The 14,324-nt window shown below is 50.3% G+C and overlaps 1 protein-coding gene across 1 annotated transcript in view; it reads left to right on the top strand.

The window, feature by feature from the left end:
- Positions 1-11,828, top strand: part of ADAM19 (ADAM metallopeptidase domain 19) — a 54,104-nt gene extending 42,276 nt beyond the window's left edge. Inside the window, exons 17-23 of the mRNA XM_045028794.1 lie at positions 120-197; positions 513-621; positions 709-853; positions 1,290-1,374; positions 3,770-4,000; positions 7,953-8,099; positions 10,096-11,828. Coding sequence (XP_044884729.1) covers positions 120-197; positions 513-621; positions 709-853; positions 1,290-1,374; positions 3,770-4,000; positions 7,953-8,099; positions 10,096-10,143 — 843 coding nt within the window. The 3' untranslated portion in view covers positions 10,144-11,828. The remainder of the gene's footprint in view (positions 1-119; positions 198-512; positions 622-708; positions 854-1,289; positions 1,375-3,769; positions 4,001-7,952; positions 8,100-10,095) is intronic.
- Positions 11,829-14,324: the final 2,496 nt, after the last annotated feature.

Raw genomic sequence — 14,324 nt, 5'->3', positions numbered from 1 at the left:
TAGCCCCCAGGGGTCCTAGCCAGTCCCCAGCCCCAGCACCAGGTGCTGTGCAAACATGGAACAATGAGATGGTCCCTCCCCCAGATTGCTGACAGGGTGTTTGGCTCCTGTTCCCACAGGTCTGCTTCGAGGGACACTGCAGGAACACATCCATCTTTGACTCTGAAGGCTGTCAGAAGAAGTGCCATGGGCGGGGAGTGAGTGTCTTTCTGTCTCGTCTCCATTTCAGGCTAGGGTGGGGACAAGCCACTGTACATTTGTGCATGGTATTTTGTGGAGCTATTTATACTTAAAAACTCAGTTTGGTGTCACATTTACATGAGCTCCTCTGGTCTCCTGCTTCTTAATCCCATTCAAGTGACAGGGCGCCTAACTCCCAATTTGTGCCTTTGAAAACTGACTCTGTGTGGCCCATGTGAGGGGCTGGAGGGTGGTGTTCGGTTTGTTGCTGTGCGTGGATACTAGCAGAGCTGAGCAGCTGCCAATAAAGTCCCTCACTGTTCCTGAAACAGGTGTGCAACAGCAACAAGAACTGCCACTGCGAGAACGGATGGGCACCCCCATTCTGCAACAAACCTGGGAACGGAGGCAGCCTGGACAGCGGGCCCTTGCCCCAAGGAAGTGGGTGTGACTCGTTTGATCTTCCTGGTCCCTAGTTGGGGAAGGAAGATCCTTACACAGTGATTAATTCTGTTTTCTTGCTCTCAGGCCTGGTTCCAGTGATAGCAGGCATCCTGGTTTCCATCTTGCTTTTGATCGGATTAGCAGTTGCGTTTTGCTGCTATAAATGGAGGGACAGACTCAGGCCTCTAAAAGAGACCATCATCTCTTCAAAAAGGAGCCAGCAGTTGGGGTGAATGTTCAGGATTATTCTTTGCCTCCCTCTGTCCCAAACCTTTCCAGTGTCCAAGAGAAGAGAAATCTCAGATAACTCCTGTATCTAATTATCCGTCTCTCTGTCAAGCACTGAAGAAAGTTCATGCCATGCAGATCACTCCATGGATTGAACTTTCAGACACTTCCCTTTGGAGAATAGGCACAAGTGAATGTCCCCATAGGCGATTCTGTTGGCCAGCAGCCACTAATGAATGACACAGATGTTTGTGGATGTCACAATAGCAGTTTGTGTGGTAAAGTTTAGTCACTAGAGGGGGACATGGTTAAACATGCTGGTTGGGCTGGTGGATGTTGTTTTCAAATTTTGATGAAACTTCTTGTTGAAATTTAGGCAAAGAAAAAAAAGAGGAAATTCATTAACCATTCTTCTCTTTTCTCTCCCTGATTGCCAGCAGTGCCTCTGCTCCAGATCAGTATGGTGTGAACGGCCACGCAAATCCAGCCTTCAAGCTGAAAACCCCACAGGAACACAGAAAGGTAGAGACAAAGACACCAGAAACCTACTCAGAGGCATTGTTCAGCCATAGTGCTAAACCGAATCTGCTTCTGTCTCCACATCATTCTGAAATATATTGGCAGGAGTGTTGTGAGCAAGACACAAGGAGTCATTTTTCTGCTCTACACTGTGCTGCTAAGGCCTCAGCTGGAGTATTGTGTCCAGTTCTGGGCGCCACATTTCAGGAACGATGTGGACAAATAGGAGAGAGTCCAGAGAAAAGCAACAAAAATGATGAAAAGTCTAGAAAACATGATCTATGAAGGAAGATTGAAAAAATTGGGCTTGTTTAGTCTGGAGAAGAGAAGACTTAAGGGGGGACATGATAACAGTTTTCAAATACCTAAAAAGTTGTTACAAGGAAGAGGGAGAAAATTTGTTCTGATTAACCTCTGAGGGCAGGACAAGAAGCAATGGGCTTAAATTGCAGCAAGAGCGATGTAGGTTGGACATTAGGAAAAACTTCCTAACTGTCAGGGTGGTTAAGCACTGGAATAAATTGCCTAGGAAGGTTGTGGAATCTCCATCATTGGAGATTTTTAAGAGCAGGTTGGACAGACCCCTGTCAGGGATGGTCTAGATAATACTTAGTCCTGCCTTGAGGGCAGGGGACCGGACTAGATGACCTCTCGAGGTCCCTTCCAGTCCTACGATTGTGAGTGACTCACTTAGGGTGACTAGGTGACTTAGGGCGACATCTGGTCGAAAAGGGATCCTGGCGGCTCCAGTCAGCACAGCAGACCGGGCCGTTGACTGTCCGGTTGGTGGCGCAGTGGGGCTCGGCAGGCTCCCTGCTAGCCTCCGCTCCACGTGGCTCCCGGAAAGCAGCCGGCATGTCCCCCCCTCTGGCTCCTATGGTAGGGCGGGGGTGGGGAACCTAGGGTCCGTGGGCCAGATCCGGCCCCGTGGTTAATTTCATCTGGCTTTGGCACCCCCCCATGGGGCAGGAGTTGCTGTGCCAGCCTGTCTCACTAAAGGGAGAAGCCCCAAGCCTGTGCACTGTCCCCCCACCCCCCAGGACTGGAGCCACAAGCACCAACTCTTCCCACTGCAGGGGAAGCCCTGAGACTCCGTGCCCCCACAGGTGGCTGAGTGGCCCGTGTTTGATTGTTTTCTGTGGGTCAATGGCCTGTGACAGAAAAAAGGTTCCTCACCCCAGAGTCTGCACCCCCAGCCAGAGCCCTCACACCTCCTGCACCCCAGCACCAGCCCAGAGCCCCTTCCTGCACTCCAAACTTCTCGTCCCAGCCCAGAGCACCCTACTGTACCCCAAATCCCTCATCCCTGGCCCCACATCCAGCCGGAGCCCCCACCCCCCTGCACTCCAACCCTCTGCCCCAGCCCAGGGCCCCCTCATGCACCCTGAACCCCTCATCCCTGGCCCCACCCCAGAACCTGCACCCCCAGCCTAGAGCCCATACCTCCTCCCGGAGCCCCCTCCTATACTCCAAACCCCTCAGCTCCACCCCTCCTGCAACCCAAATCCCTCATCCCTGGCCCCACATCCAGCTGGAGCCCCCACCCCCCTGCACTCCAACCCTCTGCCCCAGCCCAGGGCCCCCTCATGCACCCTGAACCCCTCATCCCTGGCCCCACCCCAGAACCTGCACCCCCAGCCTAGAGCCCATACCTCCTCCCGGAGCCCCCTCCTATACTCCAAACCCCTCAGCTCCACCCCTCCTGCAACCCAAATCCCTCATCCCTGGCCCCACCCCAGAACCCGGACCCCCAGCCTAGAGCCCATACCTCCTCCCGGAGCCCCCTCCTATACTCCAAACCCCTCAGCTCCAGCCCTGAGCCCAGAGACCCCTCCTGCCCCCAAACCCTTCATCCCTGGCCCCACCCCAGAACCCGCATCCCCAGCTGGAGCCCTCACCTCCTCCTGCACCCCAGCCCCCTGAGCCAGCCCAGTGAAAATGAGCGAGTGAATGAGGGTGGGGAGAGCAAGTTATGGTGGGGGGGTGGAGTGAGCAGGAGTTGGGCCTTGGAGAGGGGGTGAGGCCTCGGAGGAGGGGCAGGGTAAGGGTGTTCGGTTTTGTGTGAGTGAAAAGTTGGCAACCCTAGACTCACTCCTTTGGGCTCCTTTGAAAATCACAGCCAAATTGTTTTCTACACTATTCAGTGCACCTGTTGCTGACACTTGTAAACTTCCTGGTGTAGACTGTGTCACAGGCAAAATGATCCAGAATGATCAACATTTGCTAGATATACTTGGCTGAAGACAGAGTCACTGGGTCAGTTTGAGTCTGTAGTCAGCACTCCTTGCTGTATTGCTGGAAGGCCTCATGGAAGAGGCAGAGAGGTGCGACATTGAGTAGAGAAGGCAGCATGTCTGATGTGGAAATAATGCCTGGTGTTTGTGTGACTTGTATGCAGGCTACCGGCACCCCCGAAATCCCATCAAAACCTGCTGTGCTTCACCCCGAACCAGCCCCAGATCTCAAAATTAATATACAGCAACCACCTGCTTTCCCAGCCGGCCACAGCAAGGACACCAGGAAATCCCCTGGTCCGGTATATCGGCTAGATGGGATTCCGAAGGACACTGCAAGACGAATTCCTCCAACCAGGCCAGCACCCCCTGCTCCAAAACGCCTAGCCCCACAGGTAAAGGAATCACATTACAAAGTGCCACAGATCTGTTTGTCCTTTACTGTGGTCGGAACATGCCACCAGCTCCGAGCGAACATACTGGAGTCTAACTGCTCATGGCAACGTTAGAGTTATGATGGTCATTAGCACCGGGCCTGGGGCAGAGATCAGTGGCTAACCTTCCCTAATGCAGCTCAAACAATGCATTTCCCCCACCTGTGCGCTCTCTGATGTGGGCCTCTCCTGAGCACAGACTGAGAGCTGTGCTGAACTGGGCACAGGAGTTTGTGGTATGGAACCACCAGGGACTCAGGTCTCTTGTTCTTTACGTTAGGTTTCACTCACATCTCTTGAGATGAGATGTAGGTGAATGAATTCCATTGCGTTACCCAGGGCCGGCTCCAGACCCCAGCGCGGCAAGCACACGCGTGGGGCGGCCCTTTCCCGGGGGGGTGACAGGCTGGGCCGGCGGACCTGCCGCAGTCATGCCTGCGGGAGGTCCACCGGAGCCCCGGGACGACCGGACCTGCCGCAGGCATGACTGCGGAGGGGGCGCTCGTCCCGCGGCTCCAGTGGACCTCCCGCAGGCATGACTGCGGACGGTTCGCTAGTCCCGCAGCTCGGCTGGACCTCCCGCAGGCATGACTGCGGCAGCTCAAGCGGAGCCACCGGACCTGCGAACCGTCCGCAGCTGCGGAAGGTCCAGCTGAGCCGCGCGACCAGCGGACCCTCCGCAGTCATGCCCGCGGGAGGTCCGCGGCTCCGGGGCGCCTCCCGCGCATGACTGCTTGGGGCGGCCAAAAAGGTAGAGCCGCCCCTGGCGTTACCTCTTCCTGCAGGACAGTTCTATTTGTTCCCAGTGGAGAGGTTAGCACATGTGCTCCTGCTGCCTCATACTGCAGTTGGGAATGTTCCCCCCCCGGGTGTGCTTTTTCAATGATGATTCTTCATTCAGCTCTGTCAGTTCTCCTGATGCCTCTGCTGCCAGTCCAGCTGGGTGCAAAGGAGACTGTTAGCCAGTATCAGGCAATAGCATTTCCTTCAGCAGGGGCATCAAGTCTTTGTGTAACTGAGGTCACACTGGGTATGTCTACGCCGCAACTAGACACCCGCAGCTGGTCCATGCTGCAGGGCTCGGGCTGCAGCCTGAGGTCTGAGACCCTCCCGCCTCGCAGGGTCCCAGAGCCCAGGGTCCATCCCAAGCTCGGAGGTCTACACAGCAGCTCCGCAGCCAGAGTCCCATGAGTCCAAATCAGCTGACATGGGCCAGCTGCTGGTTTGTCTTTGCTGTGTAAACGTACCTGCTGACAATTTGCCAGGAACCTAAGGGCCACACCCATTTTGTATTAAAGAAGCAGATTGCAGTCACGCTTGACTTTTATAGCGTTATAGCCTATGGAGACGACAACCCCCAGCATGCAATTAGCAATCAGTGCTAGGCCCCATCATGCAATAGTCCATCTCGATCTGGCCACCGCCGGGAGCATTCCCTGGAGGTGCATCCTCAGGCTGCAGTGTAGCACTGTGTGGCTGCAGATTGGCCACACTTGGATTGTACGTTAGGTTGTTCCATGTCTATCAGGCCTCATGCAGCGTGTAATTGCTAAATTTCGTTCGAGTCAGCATACAACCCTCTTTAAACCACCTGCAATTCCTTGAAAGCCCTTTTACTAGCTTAGGGCCAGAACCACAGGAAAACCTTCCAAAGATGCATGCCAGCAAGACAGCTGCAACACAGGAGGCAGCAGGAATTTGGCTTCAGATAGCGTCTCCAAAGGGTGTAGAGGAGAAATGGGAACAAAACACCGAATAACACAGGATTTCAGTAAATGGGCTTTGTTTCTAGCTCCATTGTTCCTATGGACAATTCTGCAATTAGGCTATTCACAGGAAAGAATGCAAACAAAAGCAGGAAGCGGCCTCTGATCAATAATGAGAAAATATCCCTCCTGGCTGCTTGTTGACAAGTTTCCTCCAGACACATGTTTCTTCTTTGTGACAACCAGCTATGCGATGCCGCTGAGGTTGTATCAGTCAGACCTACAGCAGAGGAACGCTTCTGCCGAGGTTTCAAGAAGGAAGGTCCCCTATCATTTGATTGGGTGAGGGCCACAGAGATTAGAAGATATATGGACAATGACTAGTTTCACTGCATTTCTCTGTGTCAGTGTCTTTCCTAAGGATCCACAGCATGTGAGCACTTGTGTACCTACAAGGACTCTCTGGACACAGGTGTTGATAGACTGCACTGAAGGAGTTAGAAATTCCCCCTTGAACACAAGAGCAGGACTCGTGAGTTAGTGGTGATAAATCCCCAAGCATTAGCTGATGGGAACCATCGAGGTTCAGATGAACATGGGGTATTTTGGGGTGCCCTCCAAACTGTAAAGGCAGACTTGTGTATTACATTAGCACCTGCAGCACAATGGCTGCACACAGCATCTGAGCAGTGCCATGTGAGCAGGTCCTCTGTGGACTGCTCCCAAGAGTCATTTGTTTTGCACTGAATGTGGTTATGAGACTAGAAAATATAACGCTGAGAGTATCCCATGGGCAGCTGTTTGTTGCAGGACAAGAGTCATTATTCTGTTTGTTTGTATTAAAAAAATTAGTTGCAATCAGATGCTGGTGTGTGTGTGTGTGTGTGTGTGTGTGTGTGTGTGTGTGCATTTGCATGTATATTTTATATGTGTGCTGTGTGTATGCAGCATGGGGCATGGGTCACTTGCAGGTTTAAACTAGTATAAATGGTGGATTCTCTGTAAGTTCTAGTTTTTAAACCATGAGTCGAGGATGTCAGTAACTCAGCCAGGGGTTATGGGGTCCTGTTACAGGAGCAGGTGGGTGAGGTGTGGTGGCCTGCATTGTGCAGGAGGTCAGACTAGATGGTCATGATGGTCCCTTCTGACCTTAAAGTCTCTGGGCTGAGACTTTCCAATCCAAATCAGAGCTCAGGAAATCATGCGAATTGAAAGCTCTGGAGGCAGAAGCGCACTAGTCATGGGCAGCAGCCACTTGTGCTCCATCTCTGATTCCGAGGGAGACACCCTTCCTCTCCCCATGTCCATTCAGCCCTCAGCCTCTATGCTGAGACCACCAGCATGGGGGGCGTGCTGTGAGGTGGACCACTGTCCAGTAGTTATTGGGCTGAGCTGAGCCCACCAGCCCATTTCACGCCCGTCACCAAAGAGCCATCATATTGTAACAACCGTCAGAAGCCACCTGGACCAGATCCAAGCCTGTGACCTAGAGATGGACAGCTCCATCTCCCATTGCCCATCCCCTGAGCCAGCTAGTCCCCCTCCGTTGTGATCTAAGGCAGATCTGAGTACAGGTCTCCAGAGGTGACAGGTTAGTTCTGTCATTGGCCTTCGCCCCCCATATGGAGTTGTTTCCTTTTCGGAGCAATGCTTGATATTCTCCTTGGGGGCTAGCAGACACCTCCAAGACATGGACTGGTTGCCAGTTATACGTTATGGCTAAAGAGGCATCAGGTGGGTGTCGGATTTGAAAGCCCCCTTAAGGGCCTTTCAGTAACAGCTCTGGCAATCAATACGAGCCAGGAAATCGAGCAGACGCTCAGGACCTTTTAACTAGTGACTTCCTGGGCTTTGTAATGAGGAGGGAGAAAAACTGGGCGCAGGGCAGGGTGGGCGAAACCACCTTCTGTGCTCTTTGCAGAGCTCCTAATTTGCAGCTGGCAAATGCCTGCTCTTGAGAGGGCCAGGGTGCTGCCATGTGTGCCAAAGGCCTGTGTCAGGGCCGGCAGTGGGCTTGTGCTGATGCACTACGTGGGATTCTAGGCTCTCAGTAACCGCAGTCATCCATGGAAACGGCAAGGAAAGGGTTAAGTCATGAGCCATTGGCTCCAAACCTTTCTTATGCTCTGAGGTTGGGGACCCCATAGGCTTGGCCAGAGAGGCGCCATTCCAGAATGTGAATTCAAAGCTCATTGTTTCTTGCTTAGGATACTGCTAGGCCCCGCCCACCACAGAAAGCTTTGCCGGCTAACCCCGTCCCTACTGGACCCAGGACTGTGCCAACGATTAACACCACAACGCTACCGCCACCTGCTGCTGGAAGGCGCCCAGGACGACACCCACCACTGGCAGAGGTAGGGCTTGCTTACAGAATACAGCAGAGGACAGCAGCATGCTCTCACCACCACAAAGCACAGCTGTTCCAGAGATATAAAATCACCTGGCTATTAAAATACAAACACCACTAGTGCAGGGCGGTTAAAGGAAACAAGAAGGTTTTATCACCAAGCTATTTTCCTTCGCCGGTTTATTGTGGCTGGGTTGCTTATGAGTGCTGGGCTGCACACACCTGTTTGTTGTTGTAGGGTTGGTGGCACTGATTTTAGTTCATTTCTCACTACGTATTTGTTGGGTTAAACGATTGAATGGATTCAATTCTCCAGGGATACCGAGGACAGTGGCTGTTTCAAAATCGTCTTTAATAGAAACAAAAAATCAGGCATGGGAATTGCTGAATATAGGCAATCCTGTTACTGGGTTATAGTCCACAGCAGTTGAGTTGCTTTTTAATTCTCTAGTTCCCATAGCATTTTCCAGAGATTAAATCTCTACGTTAATTAATGGTCTAGAGAAGGGCACGAGCAGCGACCTAGTTGGCAGAAGATGCCGATGACAGACAATTATTTACGTTGGTCAAGACTAGTGAGGCGCTGAGGAATTTCAAAGCCAACTCACTGGCCAGCATGATGGCAGATGAAATTAATGGTTGCTAAATACAGAACAATTCACACGGGAAGGAAGAATTCTAGCTACTCAGACACCAGGCTGGTTTTTAAATAAGCTCTTTATCGCTCAGGGAAAAGACTTGATTTGTCACTGTGGATAGCTCAGAGTAAACTTGTGCTCATTGTACAGCGGCAGCCATGTTGGATATGTTAGGAATGGGCTAGAAAAAATATTGACAATATTACGATGGCAGTGTATAATTATAAATTGATGGCAGGCCCTCATCCACAAACCTAGGTTCCGTTCTGGGGTCCAGAGATGGGTGACGTAAAAGATTATTCAGAACAGCCTCTGAGGAGATATTTTGAAAGAAGAAAGATAAGACAGGACATGACATAGGTGTGTACAAAATAATGAAGGCTATAGAAAAAGTAATTCAGGCACTCCTATTTACTCTTTTGCATAAATTCAGAACAAGGGGGCCATCCAATGAAACTGAAAGGCAACCAATTTGGACCTGATCAGAGTAAACCTGCTTTAACACAACACATTGCCTGTGGAACTCATTGCCACAGGATTCTTAAAGAATTAGACATGTATATGATTACTGAAAACACCCACCATTATATTAGATTGGACAAAAATAAATGATAAGGGATATAAACTTTCCTGTTTCGGAGAAAATTCCAGTCTTGTCACTCTTTATATTAGGGTTCCATTGATAAAGAGTTGATAAATGATTAATAGGTGTTAACAAATGGTTAATCAATTTTTAGAGATTGTTTGAGACCATGGCTTATAACCAACTACACCACTGTCCAGTGACTAACTTATAACCATCTGTAACACACATTACTCATGTATGTAAACTGCAAGGAAAGGTTTACGTCATATGCAGTTGGCTGCAAACATTTCTTATGCCCTGAGGTTGGGGACCCTATAGGCTTGGCCATATAGATGCCTTTTCTGAATGTGAATTCAAAATTCTTTGTTTCTTGCTTAGAATACATTACTCACCTATGTAATGTGCTTATAGTGTCTATTAATCATTGACTCAAGCTTATAAATGGAACCTTACTCTAAAGTCTGAGCCCAGCCTCTAACTGCCTGGGGTTAGGAAGAAACTTTCCCTAGGGGTGGGTTACTCTAGAAATGTCCATTATGGAGATTCTTGAGCCTTCCTGTGAAAAGTCTGGTACGGGCCCTGCCAGAGGCGGGATACAGGTCTGACCTGGCATGACGCTGCCAGGGTTCCCATACGTTTCTTCCATCAGTCAGCTGGACTGAGACAGCCTGGCCTGCCACTCTGTGGTGTAAGCTGAATGGGAACAAGTGGGAAGCTTTTTCTTTTTCACAAATACTTATTTCAGTGTCTTTTTTTTTCATTGTAACTCTGCACACTAGAATTCAACAGTGAAGCTAGCCGGAGGAGTAAACGCCTTGAAAAAATGATGGCCAGGCACTCTGTGCCGCAGGGCTGGGGTCATCCAGCCAAACAGGGATTCTTTCCATATCGACTTGGGATCTCACAAGGAACTGGATGTCTTTGTCACCAGGAAGCAGATACACAGGTCATGTACAGAGCTTGATCTTCTCTCCCCTGGCCCCATGTTTCCCACCTGACTCACTGGGCCACATCCGGCCCTGCACAAATGGATGTCGCTATCATGGAATCATAGAATATCAGGGTTGGAAGGGACCTGAGGAGGTATCTAGTCCAACGCCCTGCTCAAAGCAGGACCAATCCCCAACTAAATCACGGTCCTAGTGTAGGCAGATGCAACACCTAGTGACACCAATGGGAATTGCATCAATATACACCAAGGCTGAATTTAGCCCACTGTGCCTTTGGCTTCCTGCAATACAGGAGTTACTTGATTAAAATGGCAGTGACATATTATTGTGCAATTTATAATGCAGAAGAGGAGGGCTGGGGAGAGAGAATGCTCCATATTTTAAAAAAATGTGACCTCACCCACCTTGTGTCTCTAATATCCTAGGACAAACATGGCTTTACCTACACTCTATATTTCATCAGTAAGTTAGTGCTCCGGTGCTCAGTGATCTGAACTTGTCAGCTGCTGGACTTGACAGGCGGTGCTCTAAGGATCAAGCCACTCTGCTTCCCTCGGTCTGTCCAGAGCAGCCACAGCTGTGGGGGGGTCACTGCTACATAGCTATCAAAGTCTTCAGTCCGTTCTGTTTCCCTGGGCATTGACCGACTGGCCAGCAGCGGGGAAGGAAACAGTGGAAAATATGCCATGCTGAAGTAACCTGGGCTTGCTGATGAATTTGGGCTGGAACCTCCTCCCAACCAGACCATCCCTAGCAAGACCCTTTCCATCATGGCCAGTCGGTTGTATTGCGTTAACTGCTTGATTCCTCTGTCTTGTCTTGTTGATGTAAGTGTAAGATCTAGTGGCATTTCCAGCTTGGTTTATGTGCCCTTATCAGTGTCGTTGGACTCAGACTAGGTACTACAGAAATACTCTCTAAAGAAAATACAGGGTGAACAGTCAAATGGGGGTGGTGGCACCTTCCTGCCATAATGTGGTACCACAGCTGACCGGACCAGTACACTGTCTGTATATAGCCCATCAGCCTCCGTTCTGTGTTGAGCAATACAGAGCAACACTGGGTACCTGGTCACCAGACTAACAAGAAACGTAACTTTAAAGCTTCCCCGTTGGGAGAGCAATGGAAGATTTATATGACACATGGTGCTTTTGTTGGACAGCTGATTGAAGCCAAACTCTCCTCTAAATGGACCTGGTGGAGGCAGTTGTCCATGTGCACTTTAAACTGAAGGTCCTAATCCTAGGGCCTTAACGTTGTGAATTTTTTTTTTAACTGATTTGGGTTCCCACACATTTTATCTCAAGATTTTAGATTTGGAACATTTTGTTCCCCCAGCAATTTTTCCATTTTCCTTGAAATTACTTCATGTGTGAACATCAGCAATTCTGGAGCTAGAGACACAGAAGCTGTCATGGCCAACTTGCTATGAATAGAAGTCTTCAAACCAAATAGTCCAGGCTGCACCGTGTAAGAAACCCTACGATTTGCTGCAAAAACCTGTTCTGGGCTGTGATTCCATTATTGCTACCTGACCATGAAGAAATACCTCTGAACATTCACATCAGGGGCAGCTCTAGGCACCAGCAAAACAAGCTGGTGCCTAGGGCGGCAAAATGTAGGGGGCGTTCCCTGCCGCCGGGGGGGGGCGGCAGGCTGGGCCGGCGGACCTGCCGCAGTCATGCCTGCGGGAGGTCCACCGGAGCCCCGGGACGACCGGACCTGCCGCAGGCATGACTGCGGAGGGGGCGCTCGTCCCGCGGCTCGGCTGGACCTCCCGCAGGCATGACTGCGGACGGTTCGCTGGTCCCGCGGCTCGGCTGGACCTCCCGCAGGCATACCTGCGGCAGCTCAACCGGAGCCGCCGGACCAGCGAACCGCCCGCAGCTGCGGGAGGTCCAGCCGAGCCGCGCGACCAGCGGACCCTCCGCAGTCATGCCCGCGGGAGGTCCGCTGCTCCCGCGGCTCCGGGGCGCCTCCCGCGCATGACTGCTTGGGGCGGCCAAAAACGTAGAGCCGCCCCTGATTCACATTAGGTTCGGCTGGCATCTAAAGATTGACCGAGCCATTTTTTCCAACATTAGCATTTCTATAAGTAGACGGGCACTTTGTTACCATCCAGCCGTCTACTCACTGCAATGGTTGTTTGGCCCCTCTGCCGAGATTTTCATACTCCTTAAAAACCAACCAATAATGCCCCCCAAACGGGGCTGAAAGAGACTCTCGCTACCCTTGATATGCTTTTCTCCACACCTGCTCCTGATTACTGTCCACTGGCATCAGTTCTTCCATGCAAAGCAGCCATTTGCAGTTTGACAAAATTGAAGTGTTTTTGTAGGCCCTTCTTTAATTGGATAGTTTCCTTGCAAAGACCCTGCAAGACGGGTGATAAGAAGGGCATTGCACCAGCAGCCAGTTATTTCTCAGAGGGTTTTTTATCTTCCAATGATTGTGACGGCCACCTTAGCTGGCTTTTCACCACTCTGTTTATTGTTATGAATCGTGTTTATTATCAGCAAAGAGTCTTGTGGCACCTTATAGACTAACAGACATTTTGGAGCATGAGCTTTCGTGGGTGAATGTCATGCATCTGACGAAGTGGGGATTCACCCACGAAAGCTCATGCTCCAAAACGTCTGTTAGTCTATAAAGTGCCACAGGACTCTTTGCTGCTTTTACAGATCCAGACTAACACGGCGACCCCTCTGATACGTGTTTGTTATGGCAGTGCCAAGGTCCCAGCCCAGAATGAGCCCCCACCGTGCAAGGAGTGGTAGACAGTCCCTGCCCCAAAGAGCTTACAGACTAGATGGACACAGGGTGGGGGGAAAGGATGCATCATGCAGTTAGGCCTCAGTCCCTATCAGCACAAGATGCACATTTTCAACACAGCTCAACATCATATTAAAACCACACACACCCTTATTAACTCCTTCAGACAGCGACACCTCAGCTACAGCCTCTGGTTCTGATCCGGGCCCACTGAAATCCTTAGGATACTTTCCACTGATTTCAATGGGTCGGGGAATAGAGCCAGGGAACACAACGCTCAGAAAACAACAAGCCCTGAAGCCTGAAGGGAACCCTGCAGTTCTGGGATATTGTAAAGCCTCCAAAAGGGACCGCTCAGTAAATCACGTTACATTTCCGCGTGTGTGAGCTGAGTGAATGAACGGGGGGGAAGAAACTAAAATGTGATTTAAAAAAAAATGATTTGGGAGAACATATACAAACTATGTGTCACTTTCTCTTCGGTCCATGTATTGTTTACAACAATGCTGTCTCTGCACCTATGCAAATACTTGAATAATGCAATTCATTGTGCCTTTTGCCTAGTTTCTATTTAATAAATTTGTTGTTAATTGTCATTGACCTGTTGCATGGGAGTGTTGCTAAGTGAGTCAATGCCAGACAGCGCTAGCTCAGCCTCGTGACTGATACGCTCTTAAATAGGGACGTGCCCTGTTCAGAAGTGATGCGATTCCAGGAAAAAGGCCTTTTCTAAACGTTTAGGTAAGTTCAGGCACTGCAAAGACTCCAGTCGGTTGCAGACCTGAAGAAGAGCTCTGTTTAGCATGAAAGCTTCTCTCTCTTTCTCCAACAGACGTTAGTCCAACAAAAGATACTCCCTCACCCGCCTTGTCTCTCCAAAATTCAACCCACAAAGCAAAGCCATGGCTATGAACTGAAACTGGAATTACACGGCGAGCAGAGCAGCAAGGACAGTTTTTCTTTACCAGGAGAGGGCGCTGCTGTTCTAATCTCTGTGCCACGGTTCTATTTCTTGCTATGGTGCAGATGCCGGCCGTATACCCACATGCGGCACAGCAATAAATTCGCAACAAAGAACCACTCAGAAAGATTTCAGCTCAGCCCTCAAGCGTTTGTATAAAACTCCTTTATTCTCCCTCTAAGTACAAATGTTATTGAAATGTCATTGAAACGTGGGGGTTGCCTCCAGTTTAACATCAAAGCTAGTCACAGATACATTAATTCTGCTTCTTCCCAGTATATATAAAGCACGTTCATTAGGAACAAAGAGCCCAGGATCTTGCAGG

This window comes from Mauremys mutica, chromosome 8 (genome assembly GCF_020497125.1).
Source record: "Mauremys mutica isolate MM-2020 ecotype Southern chromosome 8, ASM2049712v1, whole genome shotgun sequence".
Taxonomy (NCBI): Eukaryota; Metazoa; Chordata; order Testudines; family Geoemydidae; genus Mauremys; species Mauremys mutica.
Note: the sequence above shows the minus strand (reverse complement) of the source record. Positions and strands in the feature narration are given on the sequence as shown.